The sequence below is a fragment of the Aedes albopictus genome, chromosome 3 (genome assembly GCF_035046485.1).
Source record: "Aedes albopictus strain Foshan chromosome 3, AalbF5, whole genome shotgun sequence".
NCBI classification, from domain to species: Eukaryota; Metazoa; Arthropoda; class Insecta; order Diptera; family Culicidae; genus Aedes; species Aedes albopictus.
This window is the reverse complement of record NC_085138.1, coordinates 450,126,028-450,144,165: the sequence shown is the minus strand read 5'-3', so window position 1 is coordinate 450,144,165 and position 18,138 is coordinate 450,126,028. Positions and strand designations below refer to the sequence as shown.

The 18,138-nt window shown below is 43.6% G+C and overlaps 8 protein-coding genes across 8 annotated transcripts; all 8 read left to right on the top strand.

Moving 5' to 3' along the window:
- Window positions 1-2,607: 2,607 nt before the first annotated feature.
- On the top strand, window positions 2,608-3,140 carry LOC134289947 (uncharacterized). The gene is made up of 2 exons (XM_062856790.1): window positions 2,608-2,722; window positions 2,782-3,140. Exons 1-2 carry the CDS (start codon window positions 2,625-2,627, stop codon window positions 3,098-3,100), a joined length of 417 nt encoding a protein of 138 aa, XP_062712774.1. The 5' UTR covers window positions 2,608-2,624; the 3' UTR covers window positions 3,101-3,140.
- Window positions 3,141-3,216: 76 nt separating this feature from the next.
- Window positions 3,217-3,729, top strand: LOC134289948 (uncharacterized). The gene is made up of 2 exons (XM_062856791.1): window positions 3,217-3,345; window positions 3,418-3,729. The coding sequence occupies exons 1-2, from the start codon at window positions 3,273-3,275 to the stop codon at window positions 3,663-3,665; spliced, it is 321 nt and encodes a 106-aa protein (XP_062712775.1). The 5' UTR covers window positions 3,217-3,272; the 3' UTR covers window positions 3,666-3,729.
- A 3,305-nt stretch (window positions 3,730-7,034) lies between these two features.
- On the top strand, window positions 7,035-7,567 carry LOC134289945 (uncharacterized). Its single transcript, XM_062856788.1, has 2 exons — window positions 7,035-7,149; window positions 7,209-7,567. Exons 1-2 carry the CDS (start codon window positions 7,052-7,054, stop codon window positions 7,525-7,527), a joined length of 417 nt encoding a protein of 138 aa, XP_062712772.1. The 5' UTR covers window positions 7,035-7,051; the 3' UTR covers window positions 7,528-7,567.
- Window positions 7,568-7,643: 76 nt separating this feature from the next.
- Window positions 7,644-8,156, top strand: LOC134289946 (uncharacterized). Its single transcript, XM_062856789.1, has 2 exons — window positions 7,644-7,772; window positions 7,845-8,156. The coding sequence occupies exons 1-2, from the start codon at window positions 7,700-7,702 to the stop codon at window positions 8,090-8,092; spliced, it is 321 nt and encodes a 106-aa protein (XP_062712773.1). The 5' UTR covers window positions 7,644-7,699; the 3' UTR covers window positions 8,093-8,156.
- Window positions 8,157-11,459: 3,303 nt separating this feature from the next.
- On the top strand, window positions 11,460-11,992 carry LOC134292144 (uncharacterized). Its single transcript, XM_062860945.1, has 2 exons — window positions 11,460-11,574; window positions 11,634-11,992. The coding sequence occupies exons 1-2, from the start codon at window positions 11,477-11,479 to the stop codon at window positions 11,950-11,952; spliced, it is 417 nt and encodes a 138-aa protein (XP_062716929.1). The 5' UTR covers window positions 11,460-11,476; the 3' UTR covers window positions 11,953-11,992.
- Window positions 11,993-12,068: 76 nt separating this feature from the next.
- Window positions 12,069-12,581, top strand: LOC134292145 (uncharacterized). The gene is made up of 2 exons (XM_062860946.1): window positions 12,069-12,197; window positions 12,270-12,581. The coding sequence occupies exons 1-2, from the start codon at window positions 12,125-12,127 to the stop codon at window positions 12,515-12,517; spliced, it is 321 nt and encodes a 106-aa protein (XP_062716930.1). The 5' UTR covers window positions 12,069-12,124; the 3' UTR covers window positions 12,518-12,581.
- Window positions 12,582-15,885: 3,304 nt separating this feature from the next.
- LOC134289943 (uncharacterized) lies at window positions 15,886-16,418 on the top strand. Its single transcript, XM_062856786.1, has 2 exons — window positions 15,886-16,000; window positions 16,060-16,418. The coding sequence occupies exons 1-2, from the start codon at window positions 15,903-15,905 to the stop codon at window positions 16,376-16,378; spliced, it is 417 nt and encodes a 138-aa protein (XP_062712770.1). The 5' UTR covers window positions 15,886-15,902; the 3' UTR covers window positions 16,379-16,418.
- Window positions 16,419-16,494: 76 nt separating this feature from the next.
- On the top strand, window positions 16,495-17,007 carry LOC134289944 (uncharacterized). The gene is made up of 2 exons (XM_062856787.1): window positions 16,495-16,623; window positions 16,696-17,007. Exons 1-2 carry the CDS (start codon window positions 16,551-16,553, stop codon window positions 16,941-16,943), a joined length of 321 nt encoding a protein of 106 aa, XP_062712771.1. The 5' UTR covers window positions 16,495-16,550; the 3' UTR covers window positions 16,944-17,007.
- Window positions 17,008-18,138: the final 1,131 nt, after the last annotated feature.

Below are 18,138 nucleotides of genomic sequence, written 5' to 3'. Positions count from 1 at the left end.
ATTTTTGATGATGAACCACTGCTGCGGCTGTTAGGTAAGATGGTGGGTGGGTGGTGGAAGGTGGGATTTGTCGGCCTCAACTGATTTTTCAGAAACTTACAGAATTTCAAACAGATTTTTCGCGAAATATTACAGATTTCATAAAGATTTTTGACAAAAAATGGTGATACAGATTATGAAGATTTTTGAAAGGCAAAATACAGATTTAAATGTGGCAACACTGCTCCATGGTTCTTCCCTCGATCAGGATTCTGATTCCTGAGAAACAGAACAAGAAAATTTGTGAGACAACGTCGAAGTAGACTTTGGGTTGGTTTGGCGGGTTTGTTCTCTTAGTCTTAGAAGTTTGGCCGAAGAATGTGCCTTAGAAATTTTCAACTTCCTATATCGCAGGATCCTGATAACTTGGAACGTTGGTTTCTTCGGCAAAGCTGTTTGGTATGTCAAGGGTTTACAGTTGGTTTGCGGTTCGATGCAGGATTCCGCCACTAGGCGGCGCTAGTTGGAGATTTGCGATGTTTTGCAATTGATTAGAATTTCTCAAAAAGTGTTCAACAAGCTGTAACGTTTTTCCCTCTGGACATACTTGGGTCGAGTCAAATGGTAATCAAAGACCAATGTAGCAGCCACAAGTGGCCAAAATTTCACGTGATTCGGTTTACTCAACCCTGAGATAAAGTGGTTTATTGAACAGCAGTCAAATAAGACACAATTTACTAGAAACGCTCTAGCTTCGTGTAGTGTCTACCAAGCAAGCCCAAATTGGAACCAATTGTAGCCATCTAGTAGTAGAGCTGGCAGTCAAAATTTAAGAATTTTTTGTGCAATCTATGAAAAGTTACAGCTTGTTGAACATGTTCTAGATAATCGACAAAACAGGCATGCTTTGGCACATTTGCAACTAGCGCCGCCCTGTGGCAGAAAGTCAAACCAAACGGCTGTTCAACTGACAGCAACCATCTTTCTTAAACAATCAGAAACCTGAGATAAACGAGATTGAAAATTGAAATGCCCTCTATAGTGCCTTCTCCTCCGATGGGATTTCGAATCATGACCAGCACGAACAACGTTCCCGAAGACACCAACGGTTTTGTCGCTTTAGGAAGCATCGTTGGTGCTACGTTTGTTAGTCTCGGACATCACCGAAATCGCAGAATTGCATACATATAACTACTACCGCAGGTCCCTGATTACTGGGAGTTTTGGTGTCTTCGGCAAAATGGTTTGACCGGGGGAGGACTTGCCGGCGATGGGTTGTTTGGTGTGAAATTCCACTACTAGTCGGTGTTAGCGCTAGGGAGTGTGTGTGTGTGTGTGTGTGTGTGTGTGTGTGTGTGTGTGTGTGTGTGTGTGTGTGTGTGTGTGTGTGTGTGTGTGTGTGTGTGTGTTTTTTTTCAAGTTTTTTTTTTCAACATTATTTTATTTATTATTATTTTTTTTTTTTTCATGGGGTAGACCCCACCCTCCACAACCACTGTCTACCCCACCCCTCATAAAAAACAAATCATAAACCAACGGAAAGATGAACAAATGCCATCACCCTGCCAATAATCACGATTCAACAAACCCGAAAACAGTAGCCCTGTTCAGTGTGGCACCACACTGAACCAGGGCTGTTGTCAATCATGCTGTCTCATATCATACGTTTCTTTTGGAAACATATGCTATGAAACAACACTTTCGACAACGGTTTTTTTAGGTTGATCAATCGCAATCATTCACAGAATGATTTCTCCATCCATCCAAACGTTGATCTATAATAGGTTTTCTATGAGGGTTTTCTGATTTTTTTGTTATTTTTAGTTTTTTCTTATTTTTTTTCATTTTTTGTTTTGTTATTTTGCATTTTTTATTTTATTTTTATTTATTTTTTATTTTTATTTTTCGTTTTGTTATTTTTTTAGTTTTTTTTGTATTTATTTTATATTTTTTTATTTTATTTTTATTTATTTTTTATTTTTATTTTTTGTTTTGTTATTTTTTTTTAAATTTTTTGTTTTGAATTTTTTTTTGCTTTCATTTTTCTTTTGTTTTTTTGTTTATTTTTTTGTTATTTTTTTTTTGGTCCTTCCCCCGACCGGCAGCCGTTGTCAAATTTTGTTCGTCTTTTTTCAATTTTTTTTTGGTTTTAGGTTTGGTTTTTTTGATTTTTTCCTCCGGATTTTCCTCTGTTTTTGGTTTTGATTTTTTTTTGCCTTTTTTTGGCTTTGTTTTTGGTTCCGGTTTTTGCTCTGTTTTCTGTTTTGGTTTTGTTTTTGTTTTTGATTTTGTTTTTTGGATGATTTTTGTTTTCGAAGCAAATGTAACTTTTTTTTCCGGCTTCCGGACGGGTTCAGGTTTTACAGGTCGAATACAGGCTTCATCGTATATTACAATCCGAATTACCACCTCTTGTTCTTCTATTTCGTAGTTTTCCATTTTTTTTGTTAGTTTTGTTTTTTTTTACAAAATTTTTACTTTTCACTTGCCAAAAACACGTCTCCTTCCAACTCACTCACCTACGCTACTGACGAAAAAACCGGCCACCCTACCTCTATTTATAAACAAACTGCCCTGCGCGGCCCATAGCAACCGACGGGCAGTGAAAAAACAGTGAAAAAACAGAGCAAAACAAAACCGCGAAAATGTTTTTTCCATCGGCGATCGCGATGTTTGTGCGGGCCGAATACGCAAGAAAGTGCGTATTCACCGCACAAACGGGCACCGTAGCGCGATATCTGAGGTAAGTACCAACCAACGAAGGTGCCAACGTTGGGCTAATATTCGTTTTTCGTCCAACAGGCCAGCCGTCCGTCACTCCCGGGGAACTCTCGCCGACGGTGGAATCCGCTTCGGCAGCTTCGGGTCCGCCCATCCAGTTCCACCCATCCAGTCCGCCCATCCGGGTCCGCTCCGTGGTCCACCCATCCAGCCCGCCCATCCGGGTCCGCTCCGTGGTCCGCCCATCCAGTTCCCGGTTTCCGTCCGGCACCCGCCAACGGTGCCGCATTCGGGGCGAAGATTCCGCTCTCGCTTTCCGGACGGCGGACGACCGGACGACATCGCACCGATGACGGGAGCGATACTCCTCGGGCCCTGCGATCCAATGACGGATGGATAGGAGGAGATCCGGAAAATAGACATCCGTAAGTACCCCCCCATCTTTCCCGTTTTCTTTTTCCCTTTTTTTCAGGACAACCCTCCACCACTGAGCGCCACCGGCTCTGGCCTCCTCTTGGAGGAACCCCGGACGAAGAAGAAGAAGAAGAGCTTGAAAAGAAGGACCACCCTCGATGGCCGGAACCGGAGCCGGAAGACGGGCCAACGGGGGAAACAAGGCTGCGATGACGAGGCGGACACCCACCCGTAAGTACATACCCCCCCATCGAACGAGGGCAAATTTGTGGTGCTAATCGTTGGTCATTTCCGTTTTTTCAGGACAGACCCTCGCTCGCTCTCCACCAATGGGCGCCACCGGCACAGGAGGAGGAACCCGAAACGACGACGAAGAAGAAGAAGAAGAAGAAGAAGAAGAAGAACTGGAAAAGAACAACACGGCCCAGCTGGAGGACGCTCATGGTGGGCTCACGTACGCGTTCGTCGACGGCGTACGGACAGAGCGCGTATCGGGCTCCAAACGGGCGGGCGACGACGAACGGATCCGGCCAGTAATCAGCGAACCGTGAGTAGACTGTGTTTGTGTCAGCGAGCGCGCTTGTGTTTGCTGGCGAATTCGACCGGGATCGGACCTCCTCTTCTTCTTCTTTTTCTTCTTCTTCTGTAGTCCACGGAGTCTAGTACTTTCGGTGTGGGTGCTTCTTCTCCCCCCACACACACACTTCTTCTTCTTCTTCTTTTTCTTCTTCTTCTTTTTCTTCTTCTTCTTCTTCTTCTTCTTCTTCTTTTTCTTCTTCTTCTTCTTTTTCTTCTTCTTCTGGGAATGATCATTTGGCACCTGTGTATCGCGTCCAGGAAATTTCCATTATCCATCATAGGCTGCCTATGATCGCATAATTGTCCCATAGGAATAGGAAACCCAGCAAAGATGGGACTGATATGCGATCATGGGCAGTAGGGTGCCTGGGCTAATCACTGTTCTGGGATATTGCGCCTTTGTGTCTCCTGTTTTGTTCACTGCCTGTAATCGCATATCAGTCCCATCTGGCGGACAGTTGTGCGATTATGGGTAAGTCATATATTAATCATTGTTAGTTGGTAAGCATAGTATAAGATCTGAAGCCAATAAAAAAAAGTTCGCAAAAATGAAAATGTGTTATGATTTTCCTTTACATCCGAAGTTCCGAACCGGGGCGGGGGGGTTTGGGTTTGGGTTGGCAATACAGTTTACGGGGTGGTTGTAAGTTTTCTCGTTTAAAGGTCCACTCGGCGGTGGTGCAGTGAAGTGAAGTGAAGTGAAGTGAACAAAAGCAAGTCCTGGCCTGGCTGCAATTTTTGATGATGAACCACTGCTGCGGCTGTTAGGTAAGATGGTGGGTGGGTGGTGGAAGGTGGGATTTGTCGGCCTCAACTGATTTTTCAGAAACTTACAGAATTTCAAACAGATTTTTCGCGAAATATTACAGATTTCATAAAGATTTTTGACAAAAAATGGTGATACAGATTATGAAGATTTTTGAAAGGCAAAATACAGATTTAAATGTGGCAACACTGCTCCATGGTTCTTCCCTCGATCAGGATTCTGATTCCTGAGAAACAGAACAAGAAAATTTGTGAGACAACGTCGAAGTAGACTTTGGGTTGGTTTGGCGGGTTTGTTCTCTTAGTCTTAGAAGTTTGGCCGAAGAATGTGCCTTAGAAATTTTCAACTTCCTATATCGCAGGATCCTGATAACTTGGAACGTTGGTTTCTTCGGCAAAGCTGTTTGGTATGTCAAGGGTTTACAGTTGGTTTGCGGTTCGATGCAGGATTCCGCCACTAGGCGGCGCTAGTTGGAGATTTGCGATGTTTTGCAATTGATTAGAATTTCTCAAAAAGTGTTCAACAAGCTGTAACGTTTTTCCCTCTGGACATACTTGGGTCGAGTCAAATGGTAATCAAAGACCAATGTAGCAGCCACAAGTGGCCAAAATTTCACGTGATTCGGTTTACTCAACCCTGAGATAAAGTGGTTTATTGAACAGCAGTCAAATAAGACACAATTTACTAGAAACGCTCTAGCTTCGTGTAGTGTCTACCAAGCAAGCCCAAATTGGAACCAATTGTAGCCATCTAGTAGTAGAGCTGGCAGTCAAAATTTAAGAATTTTTTGTGCAATCTATGAAAAGTTACAGCTTGTTGAACATGTTCTAGATAATCGACAAAACAGGCATGCTTTGGCACATTTGCAACTAGCGCCGCCCTGTGGCAGAAAGTCAAACCAAACGGCTGTTCAACTGACAGCAACCATCTTTCTTAAACAATCAGAAACCTGAGATAAACGAGATTGAAAATTGAAATGCCCTCTATAGTGCCTTCTCCTCCGATGGGATTTCGAATCATGACCAGCACGAACAACGTTCCCGAAGACACCAACGGTTTTGTCGCTTTAGGAAGCATCGTTGGTGCTACGTTTGTTAGTCTCGGACATCACCGAAATCGCAGAATTGCATACATATAACTACTACCGCAGGTCCCTGATTACTGGGAGTTTTGGTGTCTTCGGCAAAATGGTTTGACCGGGGGAGGACTTGCCGGCGATGGGTTGTTTGGTGTGAAATTCCACTACTAGTCGGTGTTAGCGCTAGGGAGTGTGTGTGTGTGTGTGTGTGTGTGTGTGTGTGTGTGTGTGTGTGTGTGTGTGTGTGTGTGTGTGTGTGTGTGTGTGTGTGTGTGTGTTTTTTTTCAAGTTTTTTTTTTCAACATTATTTTATTTATTATTATTTTTTTTTTTTTCATGGGGTAGACCCCACCCTCCACAACCACTGTCTACCCCACCCCTCATAAAAAACAAATCATAAACCAACGGAAAGATGAACAAATGCCATCACCCTGCCAATAATCACGATTCAACAAACCCGAAAACAGTAGCCCTGTTCAGTGTGGCACCACACTGAACCAGGGCTGTTGTCAATCATGCTGTCTCATATCATACGTTTCTTTTGGAAACATATGCTATGAAACAACACTTTCGACAACGGTTTTTTTAGGTTGATCAATCGCAATCATTCACAGAATGATTTCTCCATCCATCCAAACGTTGATCTATAATAGGTTTTCTATGAGGGTTTTCTGATTTTTTTGTTATTTTTAGTTTTTTCTTATTTTTTTTCATTTTTTGTTTTGTTATTTTGCATTTTTTATTTTATTTTTATTTATTTTTTATTTTTATTTTTCGTTTTGTTATTTTTTTAGTTTTTTTTGTATTTATTTTATATTTTTTTATTTTATTTTTATTTATTTTTTATTTTTATTTTTTGTTTTGTTATTTTTTTTTAAATTTTTTGTTTTGAATTTTTTTTTGCTTTCATTTTTCTTTTGTTTTTTTGTTTATTTTTTTGTTATTTTTTTTTTGGTCCTTCCCCCGACCGGCAGCCGTTGTCAAATTTTGTTCGTCTTTTTTCAATTTTTTTTTGGTTTTAGGTTTGGTTTTTTTGATTTTTTCCTCCGGATTTTCCTCTGTTTTTGGTTTTGATTTTTTTTTGCCTTTTTTTGGCTTTGTTTTTGGTTCCGGTTTTTGCTCTGTTTTCTGTTTTGGTTTTGTTTTTGTTTTTGATTTTGTTTTTTGGATGATTTTTGTTTTCGAAGCAAATGTAACTTTTTTTTCCGGCTTCCGGACGGGTTCAGGTTTTACAGGTCGAATACAGGCTTCATCGTATATTACAATCCGAATTACCACCTCTTGTTCTTCTATTTCGTAGTTTTCCATTTTTTTTGTTAGTTTTGTTTTTTTTTACAAAATTTTTACTTTTCACTTGCCAAAAACACGTCTCCTTCCAACTCACTCACCTACGCTACTGACGAAAAAACCGGCCACCCTACCTCTATTTATAAACAAACTGCCCTGCGCGGCCCATAGCAACCGACGGGCAGTGAAAAAACAGTGAAAAAACAGAGCAAAACAAAACCGCGAAAATGTTTTTTCCATCGGCGATCGCGATGTTTGTGCGGGCCGAATACGCAAGAAAGTGCGTATTCACCGCACAAACGGGCACCGTAGCGCGATATCTGAGGTAAGTACCAACCAACGAAGGTGCCAACGTTGGGCTAATATTCGTTTTTCGTCCAACAGGCCAGCCGTCCGTCACTCCCGGGGAACTCTCGCCGACGGTGGAATCCGCTTCGGCAGCTTCGGGTCCGCCCATCCAGTTCCACCCATCCAGTCCGCCCATCCGGGTCCGCTCCGTGGTCCACCCATCCAGCCCGCCCATCCGGGTCCGCTCCGTGGTCCGCCCATCCAGTTCCCGGTTTCCGTCCGGCACCCGCCAACGGTGCCGCATTCGGGGCGAAGATTCCGCTCTCGCTTTCCGGACGGCGGACGACCGGACGACATCGCACCGATGACGGGAGCGATACTCCTCGGGCCCTGCGATCCAATGACGGATGGATAGGAGGAGATCCGGAAAATAGACATCCGTAAGTACCCCCCCATCTTTCCCGTTTTCTTTTTCCCTTTTTTTCAGGACAACCCTCCACCACTGAGCGCCACCGGCTCTGGCCTCCTCTTGGAGGAACCCCGGACGAAGAAGAAGAAGAAGAGCTTGAAAAGAAGGACCACCCTCGATGGCCGGAACCGGAGCCGGAAGACGGGCCAACGGGGGAAACAAGGCTGCGATGACGAGGCGGACACCCACCCGTAAGTACATACCCCCCCATCGAACGAGGGCAAATTTGTGGTGCTAATCGTTGGTCATTTCCGTTTTTTCAGGACAGACCCTCGCTCGCTCTCCACCAATGGGCGCCACCGGCACAGGAGGAGGAACCCGAAACGACGACGAAGAAGAAGAAGAAGAAGAAGAAGAAGAAGAACTGGAAAAGAACAACACGGCCCAGCTGGAGGACGCTCATGGTGGGCTCACGTACGCGTTCGTCGACGGCGTACGGACAGAGCGCGTATCGGGCTCCAAACGGGCGGGCGACGACGAACGGATCCGGCCAGTAATCAGCGAACCGTGAGTAGACTGTGTTTGTGTCAGCGAGCGCGCTTGTGTTTGCTGGCGAATTCGACCGGGATCGGACCTCCTCTTCTTCTTCTTTTTCTTCTTCTTCTGTAGTCCACGGAGTCTAGTACTTTCGGTGTGGGTGCTTCTTCTCCCCCCACACACACACTTCTTCTTCTTCTTCTTTTTCTTCTTCTTCTTTTTCTTCTTCTTCTTCTTCTTCTTCTTCTTCTTTTTCTTCTTCTTCTTCTTTTTCTTCTTCTTCTGGGAATGATCATTTGGCACCTGTGTATCGCGTCCAGGAAATTTCCATTATCCATCATAGGCTGCCTATGATCGCATAATTGTCCCATAGGAATAGGAAACCCAGCAAAGATGGGACTGATATGCGATCATGGGCAGTAGGGTGCCTGGGCTAATCACTGTTCTGGGATATTGCGCCTTTGTGTCTCCTGTTTTGTTCACTGCCTGTAATCGCATATCAGTCCCATCTGGCGGACAGTTGTGCGATTATGGGTAAGTCATATATTAATCATTGTTAGTTGGTAAGCATAGTATAAGATCTGAAGCCAATAAAAAAAAGTTCGCAAAAATGAAAATGTGTTATGATTTTCCTTTACATCCGAAGTTCCGAACCGGGGCGGGGGGGTTTGGGTTTGGGTTGGCAATACAGTTTACGGGGTGGTTGTAAGTTTTCTCGTTTAAAGGTCCACTCGGCGGTGGTGCAGTGAAGTGAAGTGAAGTGAAGTGAACAAAAGCAAGTCCTGGCCTGGCTGCAATTTTTGATGATGAACCACTGCTGCGGCTGTTAGGTAAGATGGTGGGTGGGTGGTGGAAGGTGGGATTTGTCGGCCTCAACTGATTTTTCAGAAACTTACAGAATTTCAAACAGATTTTTCGCGAAATATTACAGATTTCATAAAGATTTTTGACAAAAAATGGTGATACAGATTATGAAGATTTTTGAAAGGCAAAATACAGATTTAAATGTGGCAACACTGCTCCATGGTTCTTCCCTCGATCAGGATTCTGATTCCTGAGAAACAGAACAAGAAAATTTGTGAGACAACGTCGAAGTAGACTTTGGGTTGGTTTGGCGGGTTTGTTCTCTTAGTCTTAGAAGTTTGGCCGAAGAATGTGCCTTAGAAATTTTCAACTTCCTATATCGCAGGATCCTGATAACTTGGAACGTTGGTTTCTTCGGCAAAGCTGTTTGGTATGTCAAGGGTTTACAGTTGGTTTGCGGTTCGATGCAGGATTCCGCCACTAGGCGGCGCTAGTTGGAGATTTGCGATGTTTTGCAATTGATTAGAATTTCTCAAAAAGTGTTCAACAAGCTGTAACGTTTTTCCCTCTGGACATACTTGGGTCGAGTCAAATGGTAATCAAAGACCAATGTAGCAGCCACAAGTGGCCAAAATTTCACGTGATTCGGTTTACTCAACCCTGAGATAAAGTGGTTTATTGAACAGCAGTCAAATAAGACACAATTTACTAGAAACGCTCTAGCTTCGTGTAGTGTCTACCAAGCAAGCCCAAATTGGAACCAATTGTAGCCATCTAGTAGTAGAGCTGGCAGTCAAAATTTAAGAATTTTTTGTGCAATCTATGAAAAGTTACAGCTTGTTGAACATGTTCTAGATAATCGACAAAACAGGCATGCTTTGGCACATTTGCAACTAGCGCCGCCCTGTGGCAGAAAGTCAAACCAAACGGCTGTTCAACTGACAGCAACCATCTTTCTTAAACAATCAGAAACCTGAGATAAACGAGATTGAAAATTGAAATGCCCTCTATAGTGCCTTCTCCTCCGATGGGATTTCGAATCATGACCAGCACGAACAACGTTCCCGAAGACACCAACGGTTTTGTCGCTTTAGGAAGCATCGTTGGTGCTACGTTTGTTAGTCTCGGACATCACCGAAATCGCAGAATTGCATACATATAACTACTACCGCAGGTCCCTGATTACTGGGAGTTTTGGTGTCTTCGGCAAAATGGTTTGACCGGGGGAGGACTTGCCGGCGATGGGTTGTTTGGTGTGAAATTCCACTACTAGTCGGTGTTAGCGCTAGGGAGTGTGTGTGTGTGTGTGTGTGTGTGTGTGTGTGTGTGTGTGTGTGTGTGTGTGTGTGTGTGTGTGTGTGTGTGTGTGTGTGTGTGTTTTTTTTCAAGTTTTTTTTTTCAACATTATTTTATTTATTATTATTTTTTTTTTTTTCATGGGGTAGACCCCACCCTCCACAACCACTGTCTACCCCACCCCTCATAAAAAACAAATCATAAACCAACGGAAAGATGAACAAATGCCATCACCCTGCCAATAATCACGATTCAACAAACCCGAAAACAGTAGCCCTGTTCAGTGTGGCACCACACTGAACCAGGGCTGTTGTCAATCATGCTGTCTCATATCATACGTTTCTTTTGGAAACATATGCTATGAAACAACACTTTCGACAACGGTTTTTTTAGGTTGATCAATCGCAATCATTCACAGAATGATTTCTCCATCCATCCAAACGTTGATCTATAATAGGTTTTCTATGAGGGTTTTCTGATTTATTTGTTATTTTTAGTTTTTTCTTATTTTTTTTCATTTTTTGTTTTGTTATTTTGCATTTTTTATTTTATTTTTATTTATTTTTTATTTTTATTTTTCGTTTTGTTATTTTTTTAGTTTTTTTTGTATTTATTTTATATTTTTTTATTTTATTTTTATTTATTTTTTATTTTTATTTTTTGTTTTGTTATTTTTTTTTAAATTTTTTGTTTTGAATTTTTTTTTGCTTTCATTTTTCTTTTGTTTTTTTGTTTATTTTTTTGTTATTTTTTTTTTGGTCCTTCCCCCGACCGGCAGCCGTTGTCAAATTTTGTTCGTCTTTTTTCAATTTTTTTTTGGTTTTAGGTTTGGTTTTTTTGATTTTTTCCTCCGGATTTTCCTCTGTTTTTGGTTTTGATTTTTTTTTGCCTTTTTTTGGCTTTGTTTTTGGTTCCGGTTTTTGCTCTGTTTTCTGTTTTGGTTTTGTTTTTGTTTTTGATTTTGTTTTTTGGATGATTTTTGTTTTCGGAGCAAATGTAACTTTTTTTTCCGGCTTCCGGACGGGTTCAGGTTTTACAGGTCGAATACAGGCTTCATCGTATATTACAATCCGAATTACCACCTCTTGTTCTTCTATTTCGTAGTTTTCCATTTTTTTTGTTAGTTTTGTTTTTTTTTACAAAATTTTTACTTTTCACTTGCCAAAAACACGTCTCCTTCCAACTCACTCACCTACGCTACTGACGAAAAAACCGGCCACCCTACCTCTATTTATAAACAAACTGCCCTGCGCGGCCCATAGCAACCGACGGGCAGTGAAAAAACAGTGAAAAAACAGAGCAAAACAAAACCGCGAAAATGTTTTTTCCATCGGCGATCGCGATGTTTGTGCGGGCCGAATACGCAAGAAAGTGCGTATTCACCGCACAAACGGGCACCGTAGCGCGATATCTGAGGTAAGTACCAACCAACGAAGGTGCCAACGTTGGGCTAATATTCGTTTTTCGTCCAACAGGCCAGCCGTCCGTCACTCCCGGGGAACTCTCGCCGACGGTGGAATCCGCTTCGGCAGCTTCGGGTCCGCCCATCCAGTTCCACCCATCCAGTCCGCCCATCCGGGTCCGCTCCGTGGTCCACCCATCCAGCCCGCCCATCCGGGTCCGCTCCGTGGTCCGCCCATCCAGTTCCCGGTTTCCGTCCGGCACCCGCCAACGGTGCCGCATTCGGGGCGAAGATTCCGCTCTCGCTTTCCGGACGGCGGACGACCGGACGACATCGCACCGATGACGGGAGCGATACTCCTCGGGCCCTGCGATCCAATGACGGATGGATAGGAGGAGATCCGGAAAATAGACATCCGTAAGTACCCCCCCATCTTTCCCGTTTTCTTTTTCCCTTTTTTTCAGGACAACCCTCCACCACTGAGCGCCACCGGCTCTGGCCTCCTCTTGGAGGAACCCCGGACGAAGAAGAAGAAGAAGAGCTTGAAAAGAAGGACCACCCTCGATGGCCGGAACCGGAGCCGGAAGACGGGCCAACGGGGGAAACAAGGCTGCGATGACGAGGCGGACACCCACCCGTAAGTACATACCCCCCCATCGAACGAGGGCAAATTTGTGGTGCTAATCGTTGGTCATTTCCGTTTTTTCAGGACAGACCCTCGCTCGCTCTCCACCAATGGGCGCCACCGGCACAGGAGGAGGAACCCGAAACGACGACGAAGAAGAAGAAGAAGAAGAAGAAGAAGAAGAACTGGAAAAGAACAACACGGCCCAGCTGGAGGACGCTCATGGTGGGCTCACGTACGCGTTCGTCGACGGCGTACGGACAGAGCGCGTATCGGGCTCCAAACGGGCGGGCGACGACGAACGGATCCGGCCAGTAATCAGCGAACCGTGAGTAGACTGTGTTTGTGTCAGCGAGCGCGCTTGTGTTTGCTGGCGAATTCGACCGGGATCGGACCTCCTCTTCTTCTTCTTTTTCTTCTTCTTCTGTAGTCCACGGAGTCTAGTACTTTCGGTGTGGGTGCTTCTTCTCCCCCCACACACACACTTCTTCTTCTTCTTCTTTTTCTTCTTCTTCTTTTTCTTCTTCTTCTTCTTCTTCTTCTTCTTCTTTTTCTTCTTCTTCTTCTTTTTCTTCTTCTTCTGGGAATGATCATTTGGCACCTGTGTATCGCGTCCAGGAAATTTCCATTATCCATCATAGGCTGCCTATGATCGCATAATTGTCCCATAGGAATAGGAAACCCAGCAAAGATGGGACTGATATGCGATCATGGGCAGTAGGGTGCCTGGGCTAATCACTGTTCTGGGATATTGCGCCTTTGTGTCTCCTGTTTTGTTCACTGCCTGTAATCGCATATCAGTCCCATCTGGCGGACAGTTGTGCGATTATGGGTAAGTCATATATTAATCATTGTTAGTTGGTAAGCATAGTATAAGATCTGAAGCCAATAAAAAAAAGTTCGCAAAAATGAAAATGTGTTATGATTTTCCTTTACATCCGAAGTTCCGAACCGGGGCGGGGGGGTTTGGGTTTGGGTTGGCAATACAGTTTACGGGGTGGTTGTAAGTTTTCTCGTTTAAAGGTCCACTCGGCGGTGGTGCAGTGAAGTGAAGTGAAGTGAAGTGAACAAAAGCAAGTCCTGGCCTGGCTGCAATTTTTGATGATGAACCACTGCTGCGGCTGTTAGGTAAGATGGTGGGTGGGTGGTGGAAGGTGGGATTTGTCGGCCTCAACTGATTTTTCAGAAACTTACAGAATTTCAAACAGATTTTTCGCGAAATATTACAGATTTCATAAAGATTTTTGACAAAAAATGGTGATACAGATTATGAAGATTTTTGAAAGGCAAAATACAGATTTAAATGTGGCAACACTGCTCCATGGTTCTTCCCTCGATCAGGATTCTGATTCCTGAGAAACAGAACAAGAAAATTTGTGAGACAACGTCGAAGTAGACTTTGGGTTGGTTTGGCGGGTTTGTTCTCTTAGTCTTAGAAGTTTGGCCGAAGAATGTGCCTTAGAAATTTTCAACTTCCTATATCGCAGGATCCTGATAACTTGGAACGTTGGTTTCTTCGGCAAAGCTGTTTGGTATGTCAAGGGTTTACAGTTGGTTTGCGGTTCGATGCAGGATTCCGCCACTAGGCGGCGCTAGTTGGAGATTTGCGATGTTTTGCAATTGATTAGAATTTCTCAAAAAGTGTTCAACAAGCTGTAACGTTTTTCCCTCTGGACATACTTGGGTCGAGTCAAATGGTAATCAAAGACCAATGTAGCAGCCACAAGTGGCCAAAATTTCACGTGATTCGGTTTACTCAACCCTGAGATAAAGTGGTTTATTGAACAGCAGTCAAATAAGACACAATTTACTAGAAACGCTCTAGCTTCGTGTAGTGTCTACCAAGCAAGCCCAAATTGGAACCAATTGTAGCCATCTAGTAGTAGAGCTGGCAGTCAAAATTTAAGAATTTTTTGTGCAATCTATGAAAAGTTACAGCTTGTTGAACATGTTCTAGATAATCGACAAAACAGGCATGCTTTGGCACATTTGCAACTAGCGCCGCCCTGTGGCAGAAAGTCAAACCAAACGGCTGTTCAACTGACAGCAACCATCTTTCTTAAACAATCAGAAACCTGAGATAAACGAGATTGAAAATTGAAATGCCCTCTATAGTGCCTTCTCCTCCGATGGGATTTCGAATCATGACCAGCACGAACAACGTTCCCGAAGACACCAACGGTTTTGTCGCTTTAGGAAGCATCGTTGGTGCTACGTTTGTTAGTCTCGGACATCACCGAAATCGCAGAATTGCATACATATAACTACTACCGCAGGTCCCTGATTACTGGGAGTTTTGGTGTCTTCGGCAAAATGGTTTGACCGGGGGAGGACTTGCCGGCGATGGGTTGTTTGGTGTGAAATTCCACTACTAGTCGGTGTTAGCGCTAGGGAGTGTGTGTGTGTGTGTGTGTGTGTGTGTGTGTGTGTGTGTGTGTGTGTGTGTGTGTGTGTGTGTGTGTGTGTGTGTGTGTGTGTGTGTTTTTTTCAAGTTTTTTTTTTCAACATTATTTTATTTATTATTATTTTTTTTTTTTTCATGGGGTAGACCCCACCCTCCACAACCACTGTCTACCCCACCCCTCATAAAAAACAAATCATAAACCAACGGAAAGATGAACAAATGCCATCACCCTGCCAATAATCACGATTCAACAAACCCGAAAACAGTAGCCCTGTTCAGTGTGGCACCACACTGAACCAGGGCTGTTGTCAATCATGCTGTCTCATATCATACGTTTCTTTTGGAAACATATGCTATGAAACAACACTTTCGACAACGGTTTTTTTAGGTTGATCAATCGCAATCATTCACAGAATGATTTCTCCATCCATCCAAACGTTGATCTATAATAGGTTTTCTATGAGGGTTTTCTGATTTTTTTGTTATTTTTAGTTTTTTCTTATTTTTTTTCATTTTTTGTTTTGTTATTTTGCATTTTTTATTTTATTTTTATTTATTTTTTATTTTTATTTTTCGTTTTGTTATTTTTTTAGTTTTTTTTGTATTTATTTTATATTTTTTTATTTTATTTTTATTTATTTTTTATTTTTATTTTTTGTTTTGTTATTTTTTTTTAAATTTTTTGTTTTGAATTTTTTTTTGCTTTCATTTTTCTTTTGTTTTTTTGTTTATTTTTTTGTTATTTTTTTTTTGGTCCTTCCCCCGACCGGCAGCCGTTGTCAAATTTTGTTCGTCTTTTTTCAATTTTTTTTTGGTTTTAGGTTTGGTTTTTTTGATTTTTTCCTCCGGATTTTCCTCTGTTTTTGGTTTTGATTTTTTTTTGCCTTTTTTTGGCTTTGTTTTTGGTTCCGGTTTTTGCTCTGTTTTCTGTTTTGGTTTTGTTTTTGTTTTTGATTTTGTTTTTTGGATGATTTTTGTTTTCGAAGCAAATGTAACTTTTTTTTCCGGCTTCCGGACGGGTTCAGGTTTTACAGGTCGAATACAGGCTTCATCGTATATTACAATCCGAATTACCACCTCTTGTTCTTCTATTTCGTAGTTTTCCATTTTTTTTGTTAGTTTTGTTTTTTTTTACAAAATTTTTACTTTTCACTTGCCAAAAACACGTCTCCTTCCAACTCACTCACCTACGCTACTGACGAAAAAACCGGCCACCCTACCTCTATTTATAAACAAACTGCCCTGCGCGGCCCATAGCAACCGACGGGCAGTGAAAAAACAGTGAAAAAACAGAGCAAAACAAAACCGCGAAAATGTTTTTTCCATCGGCGATCGCGATGTTTGTGCGGGCCGAATACGCAAGAAAGTGCGTATTCACCGCACAAACGGGCACCGTAGCGCGATATCTGAGGTAAGTACCAACCAACGAAGGTGCCAACGTTGGGCTAATATTCGTTTTTCGTCCAACAGGCCAGCCGTCCGTCACTCCCGGGGAACTCTCGCCGACGGTGGAATCCGCTTCGGCAGCTTCGGGTCCGCCCATCCAGTTCCACCCATCCAGTCCGCCCATCCGGGTCCGCTCCGTGGTCCACCCATCCAGCCCGCCCATCCGGGTCCGCTCCGTGGTCCGCCCATCCAGTTCCCGGTTTCCGTCCGGCACCCGCCAACGGTGCCGCATTCGGGGCGAAGATTCCGCTCTCGCTTTCCGGACGGCGGACGACCGGACGACATCGCACCGATGACGGGAGCGATACTCCTCGGGCCCTGCGATCCAATGACGGATGGATAGGAGGAGATCCGGAAAATAGACATCCGTAAGTACCCCCCCATCTTTCCCGTTTTCTTTTTCCCTTTTTTTCAGGACAACCCTCCACCACTGAGCGCCACCGGCTCTGGCCTCCTCTTGGAGGAACCCCGGACGAAGAAGAAGAAGAAGAGCTTGAAAAGAAGGACCACCCTCGATGGCCGGAACCGGAGCCGGAAGACGGGCCAACGGGGGAAACAAGGCTGCGATGACGAGGCGGACACCCACCCGTAAGTACATACCCCCCCATCGAACGAGGGCAAATTTGTGGTGCTAATCGTTGGTCATTTCCGTTTTTTCAGGACAGACCCTCGCTCGCTCTCCACCAATGGGCGCCACCGGCACAGGAGGAGGAACCCGAAACGACGACGAAGAAGAAGAAGAAGAAGAAGAAGAAGAAGAACTGGAAAAGAACAACACGGCCCAGCTGGAGGACGCTCATGGTGGGCTCACGTACGCGTTCGTCGACGGCGTACGGACAGAGCGCGTATCGGGCTCCAAACGGGCGGGCGACGACGAACGGATCCGGCCAGTAATCAGCGAACCGTGAGTAGACTGTGTTTGTGTCAGCGAGCGCGCTTGTGTTTGCTGGCGAATTCGACCGGGATCGGACCTCCTCTTCTTCTTCTTTTTCTTCTTCTTCTGTAGTCCACGGAGTCTAGTACTTTCGGTGTGGGTGCTTCTTCTCCCCCCACACACACACTTCTTCTTCTTCTTCTTTTTCTTCTTCTTCTTTTTCTTCTTCTTCTTCTTCTTCTTCTTCTTCTTTTTCTTCTTCTTCTTCTTTTTCTTCTTCTTCTGGGAATGATCATTTGGCACCTGTGTATCGCGTCCAGGAAATTTCCATTATCCATCATAGGCTGCCTATGATCGCATAATTGTCCCATAGGAATAGGAAACCCAGCAAAGATGGGACTGATATGCGATCATGGGCAGTAGGGTGCCTGGGCTAATCACTGTTCTGGGATATTGCGCCTTTGTGTCTCCTGTTTTGTTCACTGCCTGTAATCGCATATCAGTCCCATCTGGCGGACAGTTGTGCGATTATGGGTAAGTCATATATTAATCATTGTTAGTTGGTAAGCATAGTATAAGATCTGAAGCCAATAAAAAAAAGTTCGCAAAAATGAAAATGTGTTATGATTTTCCTTTACATCCGAAGTTCCGAACCGGGGCGGGGGGGTTTGGGTTTGGGTTGGCAATACAGTTTACGGGGTGGTTGTAAGTTTTCTCGTTTAAAGGTCCACTCGGCGGTGGTGCAGTGAAGTGAAGTGAAGTGAAGTGAACAAAAGCAAGTCCTGGCCTGGCTGCAATTTTTGATGATGAACCACTGCTGCGGCTGTTAGGTAAGATGGTGGGTGGGTGGTGGAAGGTGGGATTTGTCGGCCTCAACTGATTTTTCAGAAACTTACAGAATTTCAAACAGATTTTTCGCGAAATATTACAGATTTCATAAAGATTTTTGACAAAAAATGGTGATACAGATTATGAAGATTTTTGAAAGGCAAAATACAGATTTAAATGTGGCAACACTGCTCCATGGTTCTTCCCTCGATCAGGATTCTGATTCCTGAGAAACAGAACAAGAAAATTTGTGAGACAACGTCGAAGTAGACTTTGGGTTGGTTTGGCGGGTTTGTTCTCTTAGTCTTAGAAGTTTGGCCGAAGAATGTGCCTTAGAAATTTTCAACTTCCTATATCGCAGGATCCTGATAACTTGGAACGTTGGTTTCTTCGGCAAAGCT

What these genes read in the sequence shown, in the direction of transcription:
- LOC134289947 (XM_062856790.1), top strand. Translation starts at nt 2,625, where the DNA reads ATGTTTTTTCCATCGGCGATCGCGATGTTTGTGCGGGCCGAATACGCA. An exon ending in ACCGTAGCGCGATATCTGAG is followed by an intron (nt 2,723 to 2,781) that starts GTAAGTACCAAC and finishes TTCGTCCAACAG; the next exon opens with GCCAGCCGTCCGTCACTCCC.
- LOC134289948 (XM_062856791.1), top strand. Translation starts at nt 3,273, where the DNA reads ATGGCCGGAACCGGAGCCGGAAGACGGGCCAACGGGGGAAACAAGGCT. An exon ending in GACGAGGCGGACACCCACCC is followed by an intron (nt 3,346 to 3,417) that starts GTAAGTACATAC and finishes CCGTTTTTTCAG; the next exon opens with GACAGACCCTCGCTCGCTCT.
- LOC134289945 (XM_062856788.1), top strand. Translation starts at nt 7,052, where the DNA reads ATGTTTTTTCCATCGGCGATCGCGATGTTTGTGCGGGCCGAATACGCA. An exon ending in ACCGTAGCGCGATATCTGAG is followed by an intron (nt 7,150 to 7,208) that starts GTAAGTACCAAC and finishes TTCGTCCAACAG; the next exon opens with GCCAGCCGTCCGTCACTCCC.
- LOC134289946 (XM_062856789.1), top strand. Translation starts at nt 7,700, where the DNA reads ATGGCCGGAACCGGAGCCGGAAGACGGGCCAACGGGGGAAACAAGGCT. An exon ending in GACGAGGCGGACACCCACCC is followed by an intron (nt 7,773 to 7,844) that starts GTAAGTACATAC and finishes CCGTTTTTTCAG; the next exon opens with GACAGACCCTCGCTCGCTCT.
- LOC134292144 (XM_062860945.1), top strand. Translation starts at nt 11,477, where the DNA reads ATGTTTTTTCCATCGGCGATCGCGATGTTTGTGCGGGCCGAATACGCA. An exon ending in ACCGTAGCGCGATATCTGAG is followed by an intron (nt 11,575 to 11,633) that starts GTAAGTACCAAC and finishes TTCGTCCAACAG; the next exon opens with GCCAGCCGTCCGTCACTCCC.
- LOC134292145 (XM_062860946.1), top strand. Translation starts at nt 12,125, where the DNA reads ATGGCCGGAACCGGAGCCGGAAGACGGGCCAACGGGGGAAACAAGGCT. An exon ending in GACGAGGCGGACACCCACCC is followed by an intron (nt 12,198 to 12,269) that starts GTAAGTACATAC and finishes CCGTTTTTTCAG; the next exon opens with GACAGACCCTCGCTCGCTCT.
- LOC134289943 (XM_062856786.1), top strand. Translation starts at nt 15,903, where the DNA reads ATGTTTTTTCCATCGGCGATCGCGATGTTTGTGCGGGCCGAATACGCA. An exon ending in ACCGTAGCGCGATATCTGAG is followed by an intron (nt 16,001 to 16,059) that starts GTAAGTACCAAC and finishes TTCGTCCAACAG; the next exon opens with GCCAGCCGTCCGTCACTCCC.
- LOC134289944 (XM_062856787.1), top strand. Translation starts at nt 16,551, where the DNA reads ATGGCCGGAACCGGAGCCGGAAGACGGGCCAACGGGGGAAACAAGGCT. An exon ending in GACGAGGCGGACACCCACCC is followed by an intron (nt 16,624 to 16,695) that starts GTAAGTACATAC and finishes CCGTTTTTTCAG; the next exon opens with GACAGACCCTCGCTCGCTCT.